Raw genomic sequence first — 26,757 nt, 5'->3', positions numbered from 1 at the left:
AGAAGAAGTAAAGCTCTCACTGTTTGCAGATGACATGATCCTCTACACAGAAAACCCTAAAGACTCCACCAGAAAATTACTAGAGCTAATCAATGAATATAGTAAAGTTGCAGGATATAAAATTAACACACAGAAATCCCTTGCATTCCTATACACTAGCCATGAGAAAACAGAAAGAGAAATTAGGGAAACAATTTCATTCACCATTGCAATGAAAAGAATAAAATACTTAGTAATATATCTACCTAAAGAAACAAAAGACCTATATATAGAAAACTATAAAACACTGGTGAAAGAAATCAAAGAGGACACAAACAGATGGAGAAATATACTGTGTTCAGGGATCCGAAGAATCAATACAGTGAAAATGAGTATACTAACCAAAGCAATCTAGAGATTCAATGCAATCCCTATCAAGCTACCAACTGTATTTTTCAGAGAACTAGAACAAATAATTTCACAATTTGTATGGAAATACAAAAAACCTCAAATAGCGAAAGCAATCTTGAGAAAGAAGAATGGAACTGGAGGAATCAACCTGCCTGACTTCAGGCTCTACTACAAAGCCACAGTCATCAAGACAGTATGGTACTGGTACAAAGAGAGAAATATAGATCAATGGAACAAAACAGAAAGTCCAGAGATAAATCCACACACCTATGGACACCTTATCTTCGACAAAGGAGGCAAGAATATACAATGCAGAAAAGACAATCTCTTTAACAAGTGGTGCTGGGAAAACCGGTCATCCACTTGTAAAAGAATGAAACTAGAACACTTTCTAACACCAAACACAAAAATAAACTCAAAATGGATTAAAGATCTAAACATAAGACCAGAAACTATAAAACTCCTAGAGGAAAACATAGGTAAAATACTCTCCGACATAAACCACAGCAGGATCCTCTATGACCCACCTCCCAGAATATTGGAAATAAAAGCAAAAATAAATAAATGGGGCCTAATTAAAATTAAAAGCTTCTGCACAACAAAGGAAACTATAAGCAAGGTGAAAAGACAGCCTTCAGAATGGGAGAAAATAATAGCAAATGAAGCAATGGACAAAGAATTAATCTCAAAAATATACAAGCAACTCCTGAAGCTCAATTCCAGAAAAATAAACGACCCAATCAAAAAGTGGGCCAAAGAACTAAACAGACATTTCTCCAAAGAAGACATACAGATGACTAACAAACACATGAAAAGATGCTCAACATCACTCATTATCAGAGAAATGCAAATCAAAACCTCAATGAGGTACCATTACACGCCAGTCAGGATGGCTGCTATCCAAAAGTCTATAAGCAATAAATGCTGGAGAGGGTGTGGAGAAAAGGGAACCCTCTTACACTGTTGGTGGGAATGCAAACTAGTACAGCCACTATGGAGAACAGTGTGGAGATTCCTTAAAAAACTGGAAATAGAACTGCCATATGACCCAGCAATCCCACTGCTGGGGATATACACTGTGGAAACCAGAATTGAAAGAGACACATATACCCCAATGTTCATCACAGCACTATTTATAATAGCCAGGACATGGAAGCAACCTAGATGTCCATCAGCAGTTGAATGGATAAGAAAGCTGTGGTACATACACACCATGGAATATTACTCAGCCATTAAAAAGAATACATTTGAATCAGTTCTAATGAGGTGGATGAAACTGGAACCTATTATACAGAGTGAAGTAAGCCAGAAAGAAAAACACCAATACACTATACTAACGCATATATATGCAATTTAGAAAGATGGTAACGATAATCCTGTATGTGAGACAGCAAAAGAGACACAGATGTATAGAACAGTCTTTTAGACTCTATGGGAGAAGGCGAGGGCGGGATGATATTGGAGAATGGCATTGAAACATGTATATTATCATATGTGAAACAGATCACCAGTCCAGGTTCAATGCATGATACAGGGTGCTTGGGGCTGGTGCATTAGGATGACCCAGATGGATCCGATGGGGAGGGAGGTGGGAAGGGGTTCAGGATGGGGAACACATGTACACCCATGGCGGATTCATGTCAATGTATGGCAAAACCAATAAAATATTGTAAAGTAAAAAATAAATAAATAAATAAAACTGGAAAAAAAAAAAAGAAAACAAATCTCACTCACAATCACAACAAAAAGAAATAAATTTAAACAAGAAGGTGAAAGACCTTCGAACCATAAGACATTGTTCAAATAAGTTGAAGAAGACACACATAAATGGGAAGATATTCCATGCTCACAAATTGGAAGAATTAAAATGTCCACATTATCATAAGTAATCTACACAGTCAATGCAATCCCTATCAAAATCCAAAGAAATAAAAAATAAAAAAAATATCAGTTGATGGTAATGATATATATGTCTATTACCTTACTAAGTAATCCACTATAACATGCTTAGAACATAACTGAATCAAAGTTTTACACTGTAACACATACAGAATACTTAGGACATGGCAAATCAAAAAAAGCTTTACCGCTTAAAAAAAGGAATATAAATGTCATTTTTTCTGTATAGCCTCATTTGTTCTCTAGTTTTCCAAATGCAGCTATGGGGGAATTGAAGGAAGAAAAGTACTCATACGAAGGAAAAAAATCAATCTGATGGACATGAATATAGTCACCAGGCTAGCCTAGGGATTTACTCAATGACACTGCTTTACTGTTAACCTTCACTCATATCATTTATTATTTGGGGAACGGCTGTAAAGAGACCAGAAAGTGAACAGAATAATGATGTTTTTATGGCTCCTAATGTAGATTGTTATTGAAAATCTGTCAATTTTACTGGCAAGCCTTTGGCTCAAAAATAAGATCTTCATTTATAATTTGCAGGCAGTGATAACTCAAATTATGAGAAGTAACTGGGAAATAAAAAATAACTATTATGATAATTATCTTTCTCATAAAAAAGATGAGGCATTCTATTATCACTGGGATGTGTAAGATACTCTTTTAACAGCTGCTGTTACTGAGCTAAAACACATCTAAATAGGAAAGAAAATACATTAGTGATCACCCAAATGATGAAAAATAGATATTGCTGAAAATGTGTGCAAAGTGGAACAGAACAGAACCCAGCAGGATGTACTGCCCACATATGTAAACCAGAATGAAACCGCTTACAGATAACTCAGCAATCGGTTTCAACTTCTCCTCTGAAATTTCCTTTAGGAAGGTTTTGTTTGTTGAAGTTGACACTTGATGGGCTGGTAGGTCCTTTGCTTTAATAATAGGATCTGGAATTTTCGGAGAGTACTCATGTCTTCCAGGTGGAGAAAGGGATGGTGTAGGCACAAAACTCGTTTCAAAGTCTTTTATATCTATCAGCTTCGCCATGGAATTCTGGTTTTCTGAAGTTCTTCCTTCTGCATATGCATTTTTAAGATATCCTTTACTTGCACAGTTTGCAGCCTTCCCCAGCACGCTCTCTAACGTTAACTGAGTTAACTCTGGAGGACTAGTTGTTGGGCCTGGAGAACCCTGGACACTGTGGTTATCCTACACAGAAGAACAAAGGGAAATCACTTTGAGCTGAAACTTGTAGTGAATAAGTTACTGAATACAAGTTCTTAATAAGTTCATGTATTCTCTGAATAAAGTGAAAGAATACATACATATACTTACACACAAACAATTTTATTCTATAATAATAAATAAAAAACTAAAAACAGCAATGCAAACAGGTATAAATCATTTGCTATGATGCCCTGCTATGTTTGCTTCTGGTCTTGGTAAGGCATGCATTTTTTACCACTGAGTAATAAAGAGTACATTTAGGAAATAGTAGCTCAAATATATTCATTTCAAAGAAAGTATAAAGAAGAAGAGGATCCATACAAGACAAGAGAGAGAAAGTCGCTCAGTTGTGTCTGACTTTTTGTGATCCCATGGACTACACAGTCCATGGAATTCTCCAAGCCAGAATAATGGAGTGGGTAGCCTTTCCCTTCTTTAGGGGAACTTCCCAACCCAAGGATTGAACCCAGCTCTCCCGCATTGCAGGTGGATTCTTTACCAGGTGAACCACAAGAGAAGCCCAAGAATACTGGAGTGGGTAGCCTGTCCCTTCTCCAGCGGATCTTCCTGACCCAGGAATTGAACCAGGGTCTCCTGAATTGAAGGTGGATTCTTTACCAACTGAGCTATCAGGGAAGTCCATATGAAGTTATCTAAAATATCTAGGAATTGCATGCTTTAGCTTCCTGATAAGCTATTTCCATGAGAAGAAAAAGACAAGAACCTACAGAATTTACCTTATTTAAGTAGGGAAATGCTACTCTTTTAGCATGCTGGCATATCAAAATATTTTAGCCTTATATTGTTGTATGGGAATTTTACTGTTAAAAAGCAACAGATAATAGAGCATGTTTTGTGAAATATTTTTCTTAAATGAAAATTTCAATTATAGAAAGTATTTTTCCAAAAGACATGAACCTCACTAAATATAGTCATTTGGAAAGTTTAAAGTAAAAGCTGAAAACATTTTACTAATGTCTAGTTCTGAAATTAGCCCAAACAATTTTAATGTTTAAAATCTGAGAAAGGAGATACTACAAATGAAAAACATCAATGGCCATGAAGGTAAATAACAAAAAAGAGAAATATGGTGCTATTTTACTTGGTATTTTCCTGCTATAAAACAATAAATATAAAGAAAAAATATGTGATAATTACTTATACTTGTCATAAGATTTTTCTAATTTGTCTCATCTATTTAAATATGTAATAAGTAAACTTAAAACAGAAAAAATAATAAAAGCAGAGTACAATTTAAAGACATTATCTGATGTCTGAGATTGTATTATCTTACATTTTGTTTCAGTAAGCTATTCCAGTATCCTTTCATTTACAGCTGCATAGAACCAAATATTTGTTTTTTCCAAAGTTTGGCATATTTAAACAAAATATTGGTATGACTGATGAAACTGGTCAGCTTCTTCTGAATGTTTGGCCATCATACACCTCAAGATATAGACCACTGTCTGAGGTGAAGTTTATATTTCAGTAGACGTTAAGTATCTTAAAGGTGAGACAGAATTGCTTTAGGTTGGACACTGGATGAGGAGAATTTATTGAATCTTTTAATTAGAAAGGATTCATCTGTCTGTGTGTCTTTCACTGTTCTGTCTCTCTTCCTTTCTTCCTCATCATAGGCTAGGCGCTGCTCTAGGCGCTGCAGATTGTGGGAATATAATGGCAGGCCAGAAGTTAAACCTTGCCATCCAGGATCTTTGCCTAAAAAGCAACAAAGGGTCACTGAGAAATTTGATGGGGGGAAATGTCACGATGGCACAAAACAGAAGGCATGGGGATGAGTTTGAATTTGTGCAGATATTGTTTATGGATATCAGAAGTGTCTGTGGAGATAGTAGCAAGGGAGGCAATTATGAGAGTATTAAATTGTTAATGATCAGAAATGCTGAGGTGGCTGTGGTAATTCAATGGTGGTGATAATGGAGGCTGGACTGATTTGAGAGTTCTGTAGAAGGTAGAGTGTGTTGTACTTGGTGCATTTGGGAAGCTTTTACATGGAGTCTGCGATTTCTAATCCTGTCATGTTATGATTCACCTTTCTTGTGGAAAGCAGTTGGGATTATCAGACAACTGTGCCCTCAAGAAAGGTATACTTGGGTCTAAGAACCTCTCCTAAGAAACAGCTTGCCTATCTGTAGTAAAGAAAGAACTGCAGAGTGTCTAAGGATCTTTTACAAACATTTCTTCTTGGTATTCATCCTGGGTCTCGTTTTCTTTGTCTATGTTGACTTGATCTTCTGATATATTTATTTCTTTATAAATGATGGAGGAGAAATTTATTGTTCAGAGTGCCAGATAGGGGAAAGAAAAGATGGTAATTGGGTATCAATCCATGGGACTTACTTTATGTCCCAAGTGGAAAAATAAGAAGTTTAAGAATATTTCTGTCCTTGTGAAGTACCACATGGCTGAGCTGCAGGCACTGGGCAACTCTCTTTGCTGTACATTTACTGAGTAAGCTTGTCCTTCACCATATCCTGGGAACCCTGAGGATGTTTATATGATTGAATAACTTTGCCTTCAGGCAGAAAACTGGAAAGAGTGCAAGAGACCTGAAAAATACCTCATGCTCTGAATTACTACAGAATGGAGTGGCGACTCTTGTAATTTTTGTTCCAGAGACAAAAAGAGAATAAAAGTTTAGCCAGTTTTCTAGAGAAAGGTAAACAGAACACAGAACAAACATCTTTCGAGCCTTAGTTTTAAGAAAGAACTAGTGGAACTAGGATTGATTTTTAACAATTCAGTCTGGTTGTTAGACAGTGTTATATCTTTCCCAACTCTTAAAAAAAAAATCCAGTCTAATTTCTTATAATTGTTATACACAATTGACAGTGGGATTTCTGTGACCTAAGTACCCTTTACTTATTCATTACCATCATGTTTTCACAGTAAAAAATAAGGACATGTACTGTGAATTTAAAACATATTATTAACCAACAGATTCCCCTTAACAAAAACCAGCTGGTTACAGGGAAAAGGTATAATTACAACTCTTTGGATCAGAATCTCTGGATCACTATGGGATTCCATTTTGTATACGACATCGGGGGAAATTGTGAGCTTTTGCAATAACATTAGTTCAATAAATATTAAGCTCCTATTATGTGTAAGGTATTTTCTAGGAACGATATAAGATACACACGTAAGAAGAAGAAGGACAGTGCCCTCGAGAGGCATAAAGTCTAGTAGCAGAGGGGTAGATACCTACAAAAGTAATAATTTCAAAAGATAGAAGGAAGTAAATTTCACTTAAAAGTTTCAGATGTACTATTATGAGGACTGGTCTTCCCTCGTGGCTCAGCGGTAAAGAATCTGCCTGCAATGTTGGAAACACAAGTTTGATCCCCCTGGGTCAGAAGATCCCTGGGAGAAGGAAATGGCAACCCACTCCAGTACTCTTGCCTGAAAAATTCTATGGACAGAGGAGCCTGGTGACTACAATCCATGGGGTCGCAAAGAGTTGGACATGACCGAAATGACTTAGCACTCATGCAAGCAAATGCAAATAACTGTGCTCTTTAGTTGACAACCAAAGTATATACCTGTACCATCTCTATTGTCTGCTAGTGCTGTTGATCATCTAAAAGTTTTTGTCAGCTTACAAATTTCATCACTAAAACATTCAACAGAAGTATTTTTGTCTACCTGAAAGTGTATTTTTTTCCCATCTGTAAGTAGGTCAGAGTACAGCCTTTTCCTTCTTTATGCAAGTTTACTCAGATGTATTTCCTTTTGTATGGCATGAGCCGGGATTATATACACAGAACTGTTCATGAGTATGTAAAGGGACATTCATCTCACATTTTCCCTAAGATATACTCTGATTTGGAAATGGGCCAAGAAATGGACAGATTTAGTTGTGTTCCTGATAGGCATTCATTCTCTTCATAGTACTGAATTTTCATGGTAATATGTTTCTATGCTACTTTAAATGCATGGAAAAGACAAATAAGTGGAGAATCTGGACAGAGCACAAAAGGCTTGCCTATTTTGGCTGGCCTGGAACCAATAAATCTGATCTATCCCAATTTTGAAGGAGGAATTAGGATAAATGGGAAAGGCAAGACAATATATAAGACTAATACTTTGATTTAAGTTGGCTCAGCTTCTATCTTAGAGAGAAAATAGACGGAAAATAAAAAATAGTATTTCTTAGTAGTGGTGCACTGACAAAACTTTCCTCTTTTCTTCAGTAATGTTTGGACTTACTAAAATAGATGATCTAGGCATAAATGACTTTTATTACTTTCATATATGTAACATGCGGACTCAACATGCTTTTGGATTAATCTGTACTAAATAACATATATATGTACTATATGCATAAGAAGTTCACTATAATCTGATTTACTATGATCTGATTGAAAAATAACCACTTTCATTGATTTGGTTTATCACTGAACCATTGAAAACTGGCATAGCAATTGAATAGAATTTGTCATAGTAGTAAAGGATTTGGTATGCCATTTTCATATACCAATCATGTGTTCATCTGTTTCTCAGAAGAACAAATACAAAATCTTTTTGATTTAACATATTTTTTTAAAAGTCCAAATCTCTTGAACCATTTGTCTTCTGGGCTCAGAAACATTTGTTTGTTAGATATTCAATCAGGCCCCAGTGCCGGGAACATCAATAGAGTTTGTCTGATTAACTGTAGCACAGCATATGTATGCTGAAGATGAGAATGATTTCCCCAAGGACCCAGCACTTCCTCTGCTGAACTACGTTTCTTGAAAGGACATGCAGATGGGCACTTGGACAATAATTTCTGGATGCACAAAGCGAATTGCTCTTGCTGAGTTGTAATTTTAAAAAGGTAATTTTAATGACTCTTGAGGGCCATCTACTTGGAGCAGATGGGACCCAGGCTCTTTTGTATCACACCTTTAATGTTGAGTGATTCAGGATAGAACTCTGTTTTAGCCTTTGTATAATAAAAGTGGATGATCATATTTATTTATATTTCAATTGTCTTTTTTAATTCAGTCCACTGTGAAAAAAGTCTTATATAACATTATTAAAAGTTCTCAACAAACACATCTGCAATAGTCCAAACACACTTTTGATGGCAGTTCTGAATCTATAACTGAGATAGAGTCAGCAGGAGTTTCTACTTTTGTCCAAAGTTTTAGTGATTAAATGTGTGAACTGACAGAAACTTTTGGTTGAACAGCACTAGCAGACAATACAGATGATGCAGAAATATAATCTGTCAACTAAAGAGCACAATTATTTGCACAAACACAGCTAAAAGTATCAGTCATAACATCTTTATAAAAAAATAATTTTTTCTTTGATGACAGCAAGATCAACCATTCAAATATATCTTAAAAGTCTTCACTAACAACTGTTTCTAAGGAGTATTTCTTCTTCTACCTCTTGAATTTAATAGGAAACTATTAAAATAATGCCAAATAAAATGAAAGGAAGATGTGACTGTTTCTAACAACCAACTAACTTGCAGTGTGCTTGGTATTACAAGTACCTGAGCAAATTCCTTATGGACTGCAAGGAGATCAAACCAGTCCATCCTAAAGGAAATCAGTCCTGAGTATTCACTGGGAGGACTGAGGCTGAAGCTGAAACTTCCAATACTTTGGCCACCTGACGTGAAGAACTGACTCATAAGAAAAGATCCTGATCCTGGCAAAGACTGAAGGCAGAAGGAGAAGGAGATGGCAGAGGATAAGATGGTTGGATGGCATCACCGACTTGATGGACATGAGTTTGAGAAAGCTCTGTGAGTTGGTGATGGACAGGGAAGCCTGGTGTGCTGCAGTCCATGGGGTGGCAAAGAGTCAGACACGACTGAGCGACTGAACTGAACTGAACTGAAACATCTTTACCTGTAGCCGACGATGCCTCACAGACAAATCACAGAAGTTACAGGGACAGTATTGGATGGGCAAATATCATCAAGTTAATATTTGGGGAAGATAATGAGATTCCTTTACTTGTGCAAGATAAAAATATATTTTCCTTATAAGCTAGACTTCATGGTCTTTAATTGAATAAAACGAAGTTTTTTGTGAAAATTTCTTATTTATAACCAAATAGTTATCTGCAAATATTTACCTTTTAGCAAAAGCTGTATGATGTTATTTTAAGAAGACAAAGAGTTTTATAACCTACAGTACGAGCCTATAACAAAGAAGGGCCAAGTTATAGGAACTAACTTTTTCAGAGAGGAAAAAAGCTTCAGAAGATAATAATAAAGATATGCAGATGCGAACAGCCTAAAAGAATTACTCACGTGGAATAAATATTAAATTTGCCAGATAGGTTTAGAGAGTACGTTATGTTGTAACTCATGATATAAAGAAATAAAAATGCAAGCAATACATTCAAAATAGAATTCTTCCATTTTTTTCCAAGAAGTAAACTGACATTTAAAGTTTTTTAAAGGGTACACAGAAATTTAAGTGGCCTCATGTGGAGTAAATATCATTTCTATTGTGAGTATGCAAATATGTGTGAGAATGTAACTCAAAATTATTAGTTAAGCATGTAGGGGTGACAGGATAACAGTGTACATGCCATCAGGAAGAAAAAATGAAATAGTTTAACTAATGAGTGTTAAAAAAACAACCCTTGAAAGCAACAATACCAGGAAAGCTGAAAGGGCTAAAATGGTCCTTATAATTTGTTTTGTTTGTAAATCTGTCCTTGATAGGCTTCAACAGAGTTAAATGAAGAGATCTGGAAGATTCTTGGCTAATTTGAACATAATAAGTAGTCAGTCTACATAATTCATGTCCAAATACGGATAATTCTTTGGCTCAAATGTTCTCGTTTGGACTGTTACATAAGACAAATTACCTAGCTTTGTAACTATCTACTTTAGTATGTGATACACAGACAGGGTTTAGGGGAAAATGACTATATTTCTAGACAAAAACTGAATTAGAGAAGTAATAAAATATTAATATAAAGCTATCTATCTCAAATTACAAACTGGATATATATACTTGAAGCCACATTGGGAATAATGGCATAAAAAACAAAATAGTGATAATAGTAACATGCTCTTTTTTTTTTTTTTAAGATGCTATAATCCTATGAAAGGTTTTAACAGCTTTCCTAGAAAATTCATTTTACGTGGTAGCTGATTTTACAACTCACTACAAGATAAATTTCCATAATGTGTCTTCAAATAAGTACCAATTCCAAATTAATTGAGTATCAGGAAAATTAGTGTTATATATCTGCCTAGGGAATAAAATATATAGTAAAGCAAAGATTAAAACGATGTGAAAAAATAAAAACTATGCTTTTGAGTCTTTCACATTAATGAAGATCTCAAATGTGAACTGATGATTAGGAACTTAAATTACAAAGACAATTGTCTTAGCACTGAAAACTTATTTTAATTAGTCTTTAGTATCATAAGTGTATTTTTTCTGTAACATGATAACATGATTTTGCCTATTTTATTTTTTTGCTTCTGAATACATCTCATCAGTTCAGTTCAGTCACTCAGTTGTGTTCGACTCTTTGCGACTCCATGAACCACAGCATGCCAGGCCTCCTTGTCCATCACCAATTCCCGGAGTCCACCCAAACGCATGTCCATTGAGTTGGTGATGCCATCCAACCACCTCATCCTCTGTTGTCCCCTTTTCCTCCTGCCCTCAATCTTTCCCAACATCAGGGTCTTTTCCAATGAGTCAGCTCTTCACATCAGGTGGCCAAAGATTTGGAGTTTCAGCTTCAACATCAGTCCTTGCAATGAACACCCAGGACTGATCTCCTTTAGGATGGACTGGTTGGATCTCCTTGCAGTCCAAGGGACTCTCAAGAGTCTTTTCCAACACCACAGTTCAAAAGCATCAATTCTTCTGCGCTCAGCTTTCTTTATAGTCCAACTCTCACATCCATACATGTCCAAAATACAGTACTTGGATGCAATCTCAAAAATGACAGAATGACCTCTGTTTGTTTCCAAGGCAAACCATTCAATATCACGGTAATCCAAGTCTATGCCCCAACCAGTAATACTGAAGAAGCTGAAGTTGAACAGTTCTATGAATACAGCTAATTTCCCCTTAAAAATATTCGAAGTCTAACATCAAATAGTCTTTCAACTACAAGTTGCAAGCTTCATGCATAATAAGTAATGTAATTATTACTAATTTGTCCATTATTTATAGCATGACATTATATTTTCCTTAGGTACAATAGTGTTACTCTAAGAATACTGCATTCTAAAATGATGCAACTAATAGTAAGATTGTCTAAATCAACTGATTTTTCTTCAAAGACTATATGTAAATAACCATTTATAATATGTAATCTAATTTTCCATTGACTTATATAATTAATAAATGGAAGACATAATCCTACAGAAAAGTAACTTACAAAAATCCCCCAAACAATCCAATTTGATAAAAAAAAAAGGATCAAGACAAGGTATAGAACTTGTTTAAACATAGCCCAGCACTTTTGTTGGTCATCTGTATTTTAGTTTGTATCTTGTTATTGCCTCTAACAGCAAAGCCTGCATGATATAGAGGTCTTCTGCCCTTCTCTCTGGCTGTCCACTCTTTATAGGCTCTGAATAAAGGTGGAGCAGGGCAGGTGTTAGCAATGAGATGGTCACACTACAGACTCAAGCCATCTAATGGTCTTGGCACAGGGGTGTCCAGAGAGCTATGTCAATCACAGCTTTGAAAATGCATAATAAATTAATTTTTAATTTCACGTGGTTGGTAACAAGTACATGTCTGCATAATAAATGGTGAAGGATGTCAGAAGTTGAGTAGCTAGTAGCAAAAGAAAGCATATAAAGGAAAGACAAACTGAAATATTCAGAACTATATGCTTCATTTTCTCCAAAAGCTCTATTGCTTCTTCTCAAGGCTCATCCTTCATTATAGGTGGAGAGGTATCTTCCTAATGTGGTGTTATTTAAAGGGTAGTTTCCACATAATACTTCTCTCAAAGTTTCCAGAGAACTGTCACTTCCCATCTGCCATAGAACTGCTACCATCACAGTAATTCTTTTGGCTCAGGTAAATTGTGCACATGGGAAGGGGATGGGCCTACCCAGTTAACAAAATGGTATGATTACTAGATTAACCAGTTAATACTGTAGAAGAATTGACAGTTGGGATGGAAGCAATATAGATGCTGAAAACAAATGTTCATTTTACAGTTTATAGGTTAATTTTATTCAGGGTGAAAGGGACAAATTTGTTCCCAACACATTTTAAATGTACCATTTATTCATTTATGCATAAAGTGGTTTGCAGTAGGTTTATGTTTCATTTGACTAACAGTTTCATCACACTCAGAAGCAAGAATGTTATAAAAAAGGATTTCCCCATGCATTTTTGCTACAGAAACTCATTAAAAGTTGGAAAAAAATAATTACTGTCTGAACAATCTCACCATATTCTCAACTGGTTCTGAAGGTAGGAGTTATGGACTTACATATTTCCTCTTGTCCAAAGGGGTATTCTTAATCAGATACAGCTGTTAAAAATAAGTTTGTAAGCATACAAACATGTTTTCTTAATTATTCCTATAATTTCTACATATAATTTGTATAATTTCACTAAACCATAACTTCACTATAATCTGCTTTTAAAATATTTTTTTTCCTAGAAAATATCAATGTGTATCAATAAAGAACAATGCTAAAGAAATTTCACAAATTCATTTTCTATGGAGAAAAAGAGGTATAATATATTAAGTTTTAAACAAATGTGTCAAACTCCAGTTTGGTATTTCACAAGGTATTAAAAACTTTTTATGAATTTATTGATTTATGAGATACATTTGTATTCTAAATAATTGCAAACAGAAAACCTCCTGTAACGCAAATCCCAGCAGTAATCCATGATTCATTATTGCAACTTTAATTGGCACAACTCTCGAAATTCTGGGACCATATGGAAAATAATGAGTCCTAATAGGTCTAAGGTGAGAAGATGGCAGGGGAGTAAGGAAGGCAGGAAACTGTCAATTCAGAATGCTTAGCAACTGCAACACAACTTCCCCAGAGATTGAGAACAATGTGTTCTCAGTGTTTTACTGGTCATGCTATCATATAACTAAACTGCATATTATTTCTCATTCTGTGAGACAAAGATTAAAATGAAAAAACAAAAGCAAACCAAAAACTGGTTTCCATAATTAAAAATGAAATTGGCTGACTGTTAATAAAAAAGGCAACAATTTAGAGTTACCATAACAACCTGAGGCAACTGTTGACTGACACTGCAATCTGCTGCATTTTTATAAACAGCAGTTGATTTCCTCTCTTTCAACTAGTTTTAGTGTTTAGTTGGAGCTAATAGAACAACTATGCTTTACAACTATTTCCCTCGTCAGGCAACATACCTCTTCGCTGCTGTCACCACCGTAAAAATCTTCCTCTGTCTGGGTGTCACTCCTTGTCACACTGGTATCTTCCTTTAGATCCAAAGTAAACAGGCACGCTTCTGGGGACATAGTCTGAGTCTTTCCATGAGGTGCTGATCGTGGTCTGGATGAAAAAGTGAAAACATCCTTTGGAACAGTCTGGGTTTCCTCTGTCTGATGATCATGTTCACTTTCCTTGCTGGCTTCTAGGCACAGGCATGAAGTATGGCACGAATCTTCACCCAGAAGTAGAGACTGTGTGGTAGAGGCCAAATAGGGCATGTCATCGCCATTTTCGGGAAATATCCACTCATCTGACAATTGCAAAAGATGACAGAAGTTAGAGTAGTATTCCATAAGTGTTATATTAGGCAGGTAGTTAAATTAACATTTCTTGCTGAAACAGGTTTATCAAATAATGCAAAAGCCAAGGAAGGTAATTTATCCCCCATCTTATAACCTGCTAAACTTTTAACCCACAGTTAGTGCTCAGAGCTATGGGCAACTCATTTGTACTTACTTCCTCTCCATCTGAGTTGAAACACTGGCCAGGAAATTTGAAAGTCTGAAATAATTATCACCTATCTTGCAGCAAGTTCTTCATAGCACAGTCTCATTAATTTGATAATCCAGAGTGGGGGAATCTTCCAAATTTAAAAGGGTCTGAGTTCAGGAGGACAGAGTACTTAAGTTCTTTAAATAAAATGTCTGGGCCTTGTTCAGATTACAAAACTGCAGGAGGCGAAAAAAAAAAACTACAAAAAGGTGACAGTCTTTCCCTCTCCACTCTGCTAATTGGAATAAGACAATTCATAAATTAAACTGAGAAGATCTGTCAAGTAATAGTAAGTCCACAGAAGTATTTGTTAGTGTGACTGGTGAGTTCTGCTGCTGAAAAGGACCTTTGGGTTTAATTTTAATTTTAGGAGAGAGTGTTTTGTTATGAAAGTCTTTTCTGAACATTTTTGTTTTCTTTAAAAATACTATATACCACCACTAAGATATATTGTCATCAAAACTTTAAAAAAATTTATCTTTTACTCAATATTGGGATAGATCTTATAATTTCATGACCACAAAAAACTTGAAAAGAATTTTCTATAAAAAGCATTATTAAAAGTAGGCTTACTTTCTTCTTTAGAATGACAGCAGGAAAAGCTGAGCATTTTCTCAACTGAATTTGTTTTATGTTTTTTTTAAAAAATTTTTTGCTACACTTATTTTTTGTCAATGGTCAAAATCTTATAAGAACTGTGTTCTGCAGAACCACAATGCAAACATGGTAATTTTACTCCTGATTCTTGAATCATATTATGTTTATCATATCATAAGAAGAATATCCAAGAGCTAAGACTGGCTAACTTGAAACTTCAAAGCTGATACTAAAAAATCAAAAGCAACAAACAAAAAGGCCTTTAATAAAAATTAGATTGATGGCACACATAAAATTGTATTCTTCTCAAGTGAATTCATCTGTTTCTTAACTTATGACTATGATTATATAACATAACTTGCCTATAAAAGGGCTATAAAAATGCATTTCTTAGCTAAAATCTAGTAAGGACAAGGCTTTCCCATTTTCTATAGGTAAATGGACAATAGCAGGTTGAATCGACTTCATCCGACCACGTTCACAGCAAATGTGGAGAGTCCTGAGTCAGTGTAGCTGTGAGTGATAGTCGTTCAGTCATGTCCAACTCTGCGACCCCATGGACTATAGCCCGCCAGGCTCCTCTGTCTGTGGAATTCTCCAGGCAAGAATACTGCCATTTCCTTCTGTGGTGGATGAAATTAATAGATTCACTGGCTTGTCCTCTTCTGGAGAGCAAACTCTCTGCTTGGTGCTAAGTGCCTAGCAGGTGCTTTGTAAACACGGTAAATGCTTTAGTAAATGTTGAGTAAGATTACAAAAACCAGTGTGTTTTGTTATGTATAGGAATGTGTAAAGAAAATGGGAGGAAAAGATCTTGGGAATCTACATTAGGTAATTAAACAACTTGTATGACCTAGCACCAAACATATTATTAACTGTCAAAAAAGTCAAAGTAAAAGAAGTGTTTTTACACCAAAAGAACTCTAATTATCTCACTACCAAATGCTTTTTTGGAATTTGCAGTTTTACCTCAAGTATTTCCATATCAATTGTAATGAATAATTTGGTATGTTTTCTTAGGAAAATATGTAAATTACTGTGTAATCACAATATTGCAGCAAACAAGATAAATGCAAGAATGATCACCTAAACATCTAATTAGTTTTTCTACACAGTCAGATTTATGCTAGAGACACTAATTGCACCTAACATTTTAATGAAGGTTTCAACACTGCATAAATAAGACTGACAAACTACAAACAATTTTCATTTATTTTCTTTTTTCCCTAGCTCAAAAACAATTTGCTTTTGTAAAAGTACCACACACCTTCTAGGCAAGATATGTTGATGGGCTCAATGCTCTATACTCCAACATCTCCATTATAAAGAGGACTGGAGAATTGCAACAATAGATAATCTTTGGGGAGGGTGACGATGTCATAGATAATCTTTCTGGAGGGTGAAGATGTCATGTGAAAACTTCACAGAGTTTTAAACTTTCATTCTGAACACGGTAACTTGTACATTGAAATTTGAAAATAAAAATAGTCTTTCATCCATTAAAGTCTGACATAAAACTGAGTTAAAAAGAATTTTAAAGAATGATAGATTATAGGAAATGTCTGTATCATGACTTTTCAAAATGCCCAGGCTTGAAATATTTAACATATCCATATATTATTAACTGTTAGCAATTATGGTATAATAAAGATGCTAACCTGCTTGATCAGGAGACTGGGGTACTGGAGAGCGGGGGTTCAATGTCTCTGCTCTTTGCTGGGACATAGTGGTGAGGACAGTTGCTGCTTTATGTTCATCATTCCTGTTATCTTCTGAAGAACTGCCTTTAATGGAATAAATATTTTCTTCTATATTACTTCTTTTTACATATATAAATTAATTTTTGAAAAATGGCATTTGGTATACTTTTCTATATGATTATTAAAAAGAAAGTTTGATGTGACAATACAGATTATATGCATTTTTTTTTCCAGTAGGATATTTTAAGATGAACCCAGCTGTATTTTTTGTAGAGGTTCATCTTAAAATTCCTTGATATTTGCATGGGGACTTTTTAAATTTAAGTTTTATGATATGTGATAAAAGGAATTCCAAAACCCATATAATTTTTAAAAGGTCCTATATTTTTTCCTTAGGTTCCATGTAAAATGGAGTGTGTTTTCTCTAAATGACAATTCTTATTGAACTCAACTCTTTTAAACCAAGCTTGTTCCTTTAGCAGCTTAAGAAAAATGGACACAGACATTATTGCAGAAGTAATTTTTCTACCTACTATTTTATAAAAATAATATGAAACCTAGCAAGCGGAATTTTGGCCTCCCCAAGAAAGCTACACTTTCGAGAAATTATGCTAACAGATGTATATATCATAGATTCTGGGCTTGATTCAGGATAGACTAATGCATGTGTATACAAATCTGTACATACGTGACTCAAATCTAGTATATTCTAAGGAATAACAATTTACAGAATAGTCAACTATATCTCTCTAATGCTTTACTGGTTGCAAAGAGCTGAAATTTTAATCTACATTATAATAGACATCAAGAAGTCCAAAAGGAGAGACAGCAAATATAAAAACAATCCAAAATGGGCCCAACTTAAAAAGAAGAGAGATAAATAAAAACTGAAAAATTATGAGTTAAGTTCAATTTTAGTAAAGTCTGCAGGCAGGAACCTCCATCAGATTTGGGCCATTTCTAAAAATCAACAATTTAAGCTTATTCAGCCTCTGAGAGTAGAAGTAGGAAGTCCTTCACTTTGGGGCACTGTCTGTTTAATCCAACAAATCTCTGTCAGGCTCTAGAGCAATTCTTTTGTAGAAAATTTGATTTCCATAATCCTTGTAGAACAGACATTTATATTTTAAATGAATTGGTTCATAATCCTTTGAAATTTACAACCTGCAGAGAGAGATTGCATCGCCCTGAATAACACACAGATATAAGACAGTACTGAGTTAGGGCCCTACCGCTGGGTGTCTCTGTCCTTTCTCCGCTGGTGCTTTTTAACCGAAATCTTCTCCTGTTGTTATTCTTATCGGCTGACGGTTCTTGAGGGGGATGCGGATGCATAATATGCAGACTGGCTGGTACATTTTCATATCAAAGAACAAAAAGCCAGAACAGAAAGTACTATATAGTTTGAAATCAACTCTAAATGTAATTATAGCCATAATGAGAATGTTCATGTATCATTTTGACAAAATGTAAAACTGTATAAAAAACACAACTTACTTCTTTATAGGAACTAGCTATTTATTTCTATTCCCAATATTAGAACTGTATCAGGTTCTCAAAACTACTAGTGCATTTTATTCATGTAATGTAACCATATAGAGAACTAGAAATAATTTAGATTAATGCTAATCATGCAACATGCTATATTAGAAAACACAAAAAAATTAAATCTATGGCCAATGCAGAAAAATTATTTTTTTCCTTTAGAAGAGTATGGCCAGCTATCATTCAAGAAGCACTTAGAGGCTAATTTCCAAAAGAGCCCTGGAGAAATGAGATCAATCTTGAAGAATTCTTAATTTCTGTAATAATAATAATAATAATATTCATAGCAGCAGCATTTGGTATTTACTGAATACTTACATTCTTGGCACAATACAATGCGCTTGACGGACTGTTCTCACTGAATCCTCAAACTGACTCTTTAAGGCAGCTGTTATTTCTTATTACTACTAGTGATAGTAGTAACTGTATCCTTACTGATGAGGAAACTGAGGCTCATAGTTTTTAAGAAAACTGATCAAGGTCTCACAGACAGTGATAAAACTGGGACTGAATATCTGTTATTAATTTCCTCATCTCAGTTTTATATTCCAATGGAGATATAGTCTCTAACAGTGATCATTAATTTCTAAATCAAATGAACCCAAGTGCCTCTCCCCTTTTCAATGCTGATAAAAGTCAGACCAGTAAAAGTGGACAAATTGACAGGGAGTGGTAAGCCTTGGGTTCTGATTTCCATTCTTTCCAATAACTAACAATTGCAAACAAATTGCAAATCACTTAGTCTGTTAGCCCCGAACTCTCAATCTTATATAACTTGGGATAAAAGTCTTGTCTTTACTAATCGGGTTATTTTTTGTAACAGGGAGGGATAATAAAGTGCTCTTCACAAATAGAAGATTAATTAAAAGACAAAACTAAGAAAACTTAAAATGCACATGGGGTTTGCAAAATATAGCAATAATTGGATACTACATTTTATCACTAGTCATCAGAAAGTAAAAACATGGGGGTACTATAGCAATGTAAAATAACAATAAATAGAATGATAGGTTCAAGAAGATTATATATACATACATATATATATGTATATATGGGAGAAGGCAATGGCACCCCACTCCAGTACTCTTGCCTGGAGAATCCCATAGATGGGGGAGCCTGGTTGGCTGCAGTCCATGAGGTCGCTAAGAGTCGGACACGACTGAGCGACTTCACTTTCACTTTTCACCTTCACACATTGGAGAAGGAAATGGCAACCCACTCCAGTATTCTTGCCTGAAGAATCCCAGGGATGGGGGAGCCTGGTGGGCTACCGTCTATGGGGTCGCACAGAGTTGGACATGACTGAAGCGACTTAGCAGCATATATATATATATATATATATATGTGTATATACATATAAAAGTACACTATTCTAAACATATTTCAATATCTACCACTATTTTCATTTTTAAATGATAATTCTCTGAACTTAAGATCTAATCAAGAATATAACTATGAGTTTCTTATTAACGTTTCTCACTGTTTTCACTAGCTATCAATCTTTATGCAGAATTCTTACCAAGAACAGGTACAGTCTGCTTTATTTGGCCGATATTTTCTTTATCTCTTTGTGCCTCAGACTCAGGTAACAGCAAGGTTAACATTTCTGCACTGTTAACACACTTCTCTACTGTAGACTGCTGGTGTGATCGGTTACTTTTAGACCCAACAGATCTTATTGTCTATAAGGAAAAAGAATTAACTTATATTTTAAAATACAGGAACTGCATTTATTTCTTGTAGAATCTACACAGAAGAAATAATAGTTGGACAAATAGAGTAAGTTTCAAAAAAAAAAAACAAAGGGAATGAGAACTTTAAAAAGTTGGAGAGGGAAATTATGGTAGAAAATTAGAAAGAAATGGAAGGATAAATATAATGTGACATAAAACAGAAGACAAGCAAATCTTATAGAAACATAAATTAAAATGTGCTTATTTGCCACACTCCATCTTTAGTAGGTAGGGGTTGAAATGAAAATCACTGTGTATGTCAGATACTCAGAGGAAATTAAAAATAAAACATTTGAGAATCTGTTCATTGTAAGGTATCTGGTGATGATCCAACTCCTTTTTGAAGGAGACCACAAAATGTGCTCACATATATTTGTCTTTAAGTTTTGTGAACATATTTAATGAAAAGAATACTCAAAAGTGTTAACTGTGTTGACATGACAGAAAGAAAACAGTTTTGGGGTCTTCTAAAATCCAGAATTTCTGTTCCAAATTTATTCAAGACTTATGCTTTTGGCATGTAGTCTCTCTCCCTTCCTTTTGCCCTCTGAATGGGAGAAAACCCTTCCCCTTCCATACCACCCATGTTTAGGTAAGCTCTTCAAACCTTGCTCCTACCTCATTGGATAGCCTCATGTTATTTCTTCTGCCAGAGAGTGGAGGTGGTCCAAGAACTTTGGATCCAAAGGCAATATGACAAACATCTTGATGTTTACTGTTGCGTGTGCTAACTGCTCCTCTGTTAATGAACTGATCTGTTTTGTAAAAGGAAGGTAATAATAGTCCATTAATGGCCGTAATGGCAAACACTATGTTGCAGTATTTCTGAAAGCACAATCGAGGGGACATATGATCTGAATCCTCCCTGCTTTAACCCACCCACCTTCCCAGGGCACTTACAAAAGCACAGATACTGAGGTCCAACATCAGATCTATCAGATCTGCATCTATCAGATATGCATTCAAGAATTAGAATTTTCCTGGGGAGTCTAGAAATCTATAATCTTCACAGGTTCCCCCAAGTGGTCTTTGTGCTAAGTATCTTATGAGAACCACTACCACAAATGTTTTTCCTCATAAAAAAAGGGAAAAAAAAGAGAAAAGGAAGCTGCTGAAAAATATTGTTTTTTCTCTTTAAGGAAATAATTAAAATAAAACTAACTCAACTGAACAAGTATTTCCACACTCAGGCATTTCCTAGAAGTTTTCAGTGACACAAAATGGACAATACACATTGCCTGCCCTTATGGAGTCTGAAGGGAAGTGATAGTATAGGTAAACAGGGAGCTTTACCTTTAAATAAGGAAGACCAGTGAGAATGAAGAGGAAGTGACTTCTTGAATAAACCCTGAATGAATGGTAAGATCTCAAGAATAAGAGATATATAGGCTAGTGGCTCAGATGGTAAAGAATCTGCCTGTAATGCAGGACATGCATCCCTGGGTCGAGAAGATCCCCTAGAGAATGGTATGGCAACCCACTCCAGTATTCTTTCCTGGATAATCCCATGGACAGACCAGTCCGGCAGGCTACAGGCTATAGGGTGGCAAAGAGTTGGACATGACTGAAGCAACTTACCACCATGTGTCCAAGGCAGAAGAAAGTAACTGAATAAAGGCATGAAAGAATAAAAGAGTAAGGTATGTTTGGGGAATAATGAAATCACCAGCCTAGCTGGAAGAATAGGGTTGGGTCACAATGAAAAGGGCCTTAAAATGATAAGAGCCTATGCTAAAACTGGTAGGCAATCACAGAATAGGCAGGGAATCACTGAAGGTTTTTGATTCAGGGAATCATCTCCACTGAAATGCTGGAGAGGGTGTGGAGAAAAGGGAACCTTTCTACACTGCTGGTGGGAATGTAAATTGGTGCAGCCACTGTGGAGAACAGTATGTGCTGCGCTTAGTAGCTCAGGTGTGTCCAACTCTGCAGCCCCATGGACTGTAGCCCACAAGCTCCTCTGTCCATGGGGATTCTCCAGACAAGAATACTGCAGTGGTTTGTTGTGCCCTCCTCCTCCTTCCCAACCCAGGGATCAAACCCAGGTCTCCCACACTGCAGGCAGATTCTTTACCATCTGAGGCACCAGGGAAGCCCATGGAGAACAGTGTGAAGTGTCCTTAAAATAATAAAAATTGAACTACCATATGATCTATCAATCCCACTCCTGGACATATACCCAGAGAAAATCACAATTCTAAAAGATACATGCACGCCAATGTTCACTGCAGCACTATTTACAATAGCTAGGACATGGAAGCAATCTAAATGTTCATCAGCCAAGGAATTGATAAAGATGTGGTACATATACCCAATGGAATGTTTCTCAGCCATAAAAAGTAACAAAATCTCACCACTTGCAGAGACGTGGATGGACCTAGAGAGTGTCACACATAGTGAAGTAAGTCAGAAAGAGAAAAACAAATATCATATAATATTACTTACGTATGGAATACAGAAAAATGTACAGATGAACTTATCTGCAAAGCAGAAATAGAGACACAGATGTAGAGAACAAAGGTAAGGATACCAAGGCGGGGGGGATAGGATGAACTGGGAGATTGGGATTGACATATACACACTACTATGCATCAAGTGAAGAGGAACTAAAAAGCCTCTTGATGAAAGTGAAAGAGGAGAGTGAAAACTAAGATCATGGCATCTGGTCCCATCACTTCACGGGAAATAGATGGGAAAACAGTGGAAACAGTGGCTGACTTTATTTTTTCGGGCTCCAAAATCACTGCAGATGGTGATTGCAGCCATGAAATTAAAAGACACTTACTCTTTGGAAGGAAAGTTATGACCAACCTAGAGAGCATATTAAAAAGCAACCTTTGCCAACAAAGGTCCATCGAGTCAAGGCTATGGTTTTTCCAGTGGTCATGTATGGATGTGAGAGTTGGACTGTGAAGAAAGCTGAGTGCCGAAAAATTGATGCTTTTGAACTGTGGTGTTGGAGAAGACTCTTGAGAGTCCCTTGGACTGCAAGGAGATCCAACCAGTCCATCCTAAAGGAGATCAGTCCTGGGTGTTCATTGGAAGGACTGATGCTGAAGTTGAAACTCCAGTACTTTGGCCACCTCATGCGAAGAGCTGACTCACTGGAAAAGATCCTGATGCTGGGAGGGATTGGGGGCAGGAGGAGAAGGAGATGACAGAGGATGGGATGGTTGGATGGCATCACCAACTTGATGGACATGAGTTTGAGTAAACTCTGGGAGTTTGTGATGGACAGGGAGGCCTGGTGTGCTGTGATTCATGGGTTCGCAGAGTCAGACACAACTGAGCGACTGAGCTGAACTGAACTGAACTGAACTGAACTGATTCTTAAAATTGATAGCAAATGAGAACCTAGTGTGTAGCACAGGGAACTCTACTCACTACTCTGCAGTGACCTAAATGAGAAGGAAATCTGAAAAAAGAGGGGATATGTGCATATAGCTAATTCACTTCTTCGCACAGCAGAAACTAACACAACATTGTAAAACAACTATACTCCAATAAAAATTAATTTAAAAAAAGCTTTTAGTCCAACACAAGGAACATCTTTCTTTAATTAAAGCATGTCTAGTTGTTGTGGTTGTGAATTTTCTGTCATTTTGAAGGTGTTTGAACATAAGTCTGGAAAGCTATTTTGCATATTATAAGGTAGATTCTCTAATTTCTATTTTTAGCCTAGTCCTCTCTTCTGAGAGTCACTTGTTCTATCCAGTGGCCTTCTTGATCAGCTTCTCCTCAATGTATCAAAGACACCTAAAACCAAGAATCTGGTCTAATGAATGGCATCATAAACAATTCAGGTTGAAATGTCAAAATCTTGACGTGAACCTTGATCCAAGAGACCATCATCCCTCTCCTGGATGATCACAAAGCCGTTCAACTGATCTACCAAGTTCACTCTGGCTTCCTGTCCCATGGTCTCTCCAAAATGTAGCACAATGGTCTTATATCAACATCTAATTGAATTATTCCTCTTTGTCACTTAAAACTTTTCAATGGCTTCCCTGCCACTCTTAGGATTAAGAAGAAAGCCCTTAACATTGCCTGCAATAACTTACATGTTCCAGTTTCAGTTTAGCCTTAACACCTCCCATCTTCTGCTCTGGCCTCAGTTCTTCCTACCTATCAGAGCGTTCATGCACGCTGTTGCCCATGTCAGGAAGGATCTTCCTTCCCCTCTTGGCCCCTATGTTTCAGATCATGTGTCACTTTCTCAGACTAGTCTTCCCAGACCCCTCTGATTAGGGTACCCAAATTAGGTACTCCCACAAGCTTTCCCTCACAGAACGTGTCAGACTTGTGCTTTCACATGTGTTTATGGGATTCTCTAATGATGTATATTTCAGTAGATATAAACTCAGAGGTCTGCTTTGTCATCCCTGATTTGCTAGCCTACTGCTTGACAGAGCAACACACCTTTGCTGAGCAAACCAAATGAATCATAAAGTATAACGGGTCAGAAGGGAAGTTGGATTAAATGACTAAATGTTTCTAACTACTGTTAAAATTTATTTTTAAGAAAAAATCTACCTGAGAGTTTTATGTGTGAATTGAGGAGGACGACTAGATGGAACAACTGCCAAGGTGTGGGGGATGAAAAAGAAGGGTCAACAATAACCAAGACATAGATACTTACATGAACTGAGTGGCTTTCAACGGCTGCAGTGCTATGGCACCAGAATCAGATGCCTAACTCAGCTTACATGTGAAATTTCCCAGTGTTAGCAAATGGACTTGACTATGTGTGCAACTGCATCTTTTCAGGCATTTACAAACAACCATTTGGAGTCAATAAAAATATTGCTAGTTTCTTAAGATCAGCAAAAGAAAGAAATGACATTCAAATTCCAGGCCAGTTGGAAAAATCTATTTCAGACTCATCATTTGTACCTTCTGTGACCAAACAGAACAAATCCTAGACTACTGAATTTGTTCTCAAATGTGGATTTTCCCAGAAAGAAGAGCCACTGAGAGTCCTCAAGGGGTATATGGGATATGGCATAGGCCTATATGGGAGTTTTCAATACCAGAATAGAAGCTTTTTTATCTCTAACTTTCAATCATAGAAACCATTTGCTTATCGGCATATCTTTCTGTTCAAACATCATACATGTGTAGTTTCTTTGATTTTTTTCATATTCTTCATCTATATACAGGTTTCCCCCGCCCCCCACAACAATTTAAGTTTCTTTGAGTAGAAAGACCATTTATCTGGTACTCCATGTACACTCCTCTGCTGAGTCCAGCAGAGAACATGGTAGACAATGAATAAATCTCACCAAAATTGTGGATAGTATCCAAGATTAAAAGATAAACTTTTGGGGGGAGGGAGTGTCTTAAAAAATTATACTGTCACAGTTCCAGCTATAAATTCCTAAATACCTTGAATTTCTCAGAGGAATCTCTTGCTTAGCAGTGGACAGCCAATGGCTATTAAAACTATAATTAAGCTTGATATAATTCCTTAAAGCACAGAGAATAGGATGTATTTTATAAGAGAGTCTACTATAGGATTTCTTTAAAGAGCAATCTACCACTGTGTGGTTAAATGGATAGCTATTTTTTAAGTTTTACAAATTTTAGCGTACCTTTTTCCCTCCACAAAGCAAAGTATACCATACTCCACCATTTAGTTATTTCTTTAATTAGCAGGCCTTTAACAATTTATTAGTACAATTAACACATACACATTCTTAAAGCCTGTTTCACTTTAATGATTCTGTTTATAATCACATAAAAATTGTCATAATTATCTATGTAAACATGCATCATGCTCTGTATCCACCATAATAGGGTCCTAATTAAAAACTACAAGAAAAGTAATTTAGACCTTTGGTTTCTAAAATAAAAAGTAGAAGGGACAAAGTTTCTGTAATGAGAAAAAATCTTAATGAAAGAAAACTACAAACAGAAATGCATGCCTTTTGAATTCTAAAAGGAGTTCTTTTAAGAGCTGATATCAATATGCATAACAGAAGGTTAAAAATCAAGATTAGATTAAAGTCATGCTCTAGGCATTTCATTTTCTTGAGTTTGCGGAAAATGAACTTGGTGTAGGTCAGAGATGTTACCATTAATTATTTTGCTATTTTACTGAGGGGTATAGCCTTTGTAGTTAGATTATAAAACCTGAGGGTCTACTCTCTAATTGTCTTTTAGAAAAATAAACATTCATTTTTGTCCCAAGATACAATGTTCTAATTATTATAGTCATTTAAGTTTGCAAGGTTTTCAAAGTTTAACTAGAAAAACCTGCTGAATCTTCAACTCTAATCATTGAGAGGTCATGCTCAAGACTTACATCTATTATCTAACAATCAAATCAGAATTGAACCTGCTACAAGAATCCAGATTTTTGAATTGGATTTTTATTATAGGTACACTGTTATCAGGAATATCAAAAACACAAAAAGGCTGATCTAGTACAGCAATACTATTTTAGACACAGTAATTAAACTTTCTAAGCCTCACCTTCATTCATAAGATTGAGATAATAGTAGTACTTAAATCAGGCATTTCTGTTAGATTATCTGAAACAATACATGTAACATACTAAATACTGTGCTTAACAGGGAGTCAGTGCCCATAAATATGCTATTAATATCTTTCATCTTGAATAAAATTTAACAATTTATGAAGTCCATTCACCATCATTTATTCCTTCATCCACCAATTCTTTCAGTAGTGACTGAACACCTAGTCTGGGCAGCCACTG

At 35.9% G+C, this 26,757-nt stretch overlaps 1 protein-coding gene across 18 annotated transcripts in view; it reads right to left on the bottom strand.

The window, feature by feature from the left end:
• CFAP20DC (CFAP20 domain containing) overlaps positions 1-26,757 on the bottom strand; it is a 257,536-nt gene that overhangs the window by 97,738 nt on the left and 133,041 nt on the right. For 12 of the 18 annotated variants that reach the window (XM_043885489.1, XM_043885495.1, XM_043885494.1 and 9 more), the window contains 6 exons: positions 20,658-20,794; positions 19,826-19,988; positions 17,994-18,110; positions 16,720-16,845; positions 13,888-14,222; positions 3,127-3,501 (listed from right to left, as the gene is read on the bottom strand). In XM_043885489.1, the coding sequence (XP_043741424.1) occupies positions 3,127-3,501; positions 13,888-14,222; positions 16,720-16,845; positions 17,994-18,110; positions 19,826-19,988; positions 20,658-20,794 (1,253 nt within the window). The remainder of the gene's footprint in view (positions 1-3,126; positions 3,502-13,887; positions 14,223-16,719; positions 16,846-17,993; positions 18,111-19,825; positions 19,989-20,657; positions 20,795-26,757) is intronic. The other 6 variants (XM_043885503.1, XM_043885505.1, XM_043885507.1 and 3 more) reach the window with 4 other exon arrangements.

This window comes from Cervus elaphus, chromosome 24, assembly GCF_910594005.1.
Source record: "Cervus elaphus chromosome 24, mCerEla1.1, whole genome shotgun sequence".
In the NCBI taxonomy this organism is placed as follows: domain Eukaryota; kingdom Metazoa; phylum Chordata; class Mammalia; order Artiodactyla; family Cervidae; genus Cervus; species Cervus elaphus.
This window is presented reverse-complemented; position numbering and strand designations above follow the sequence as displayed.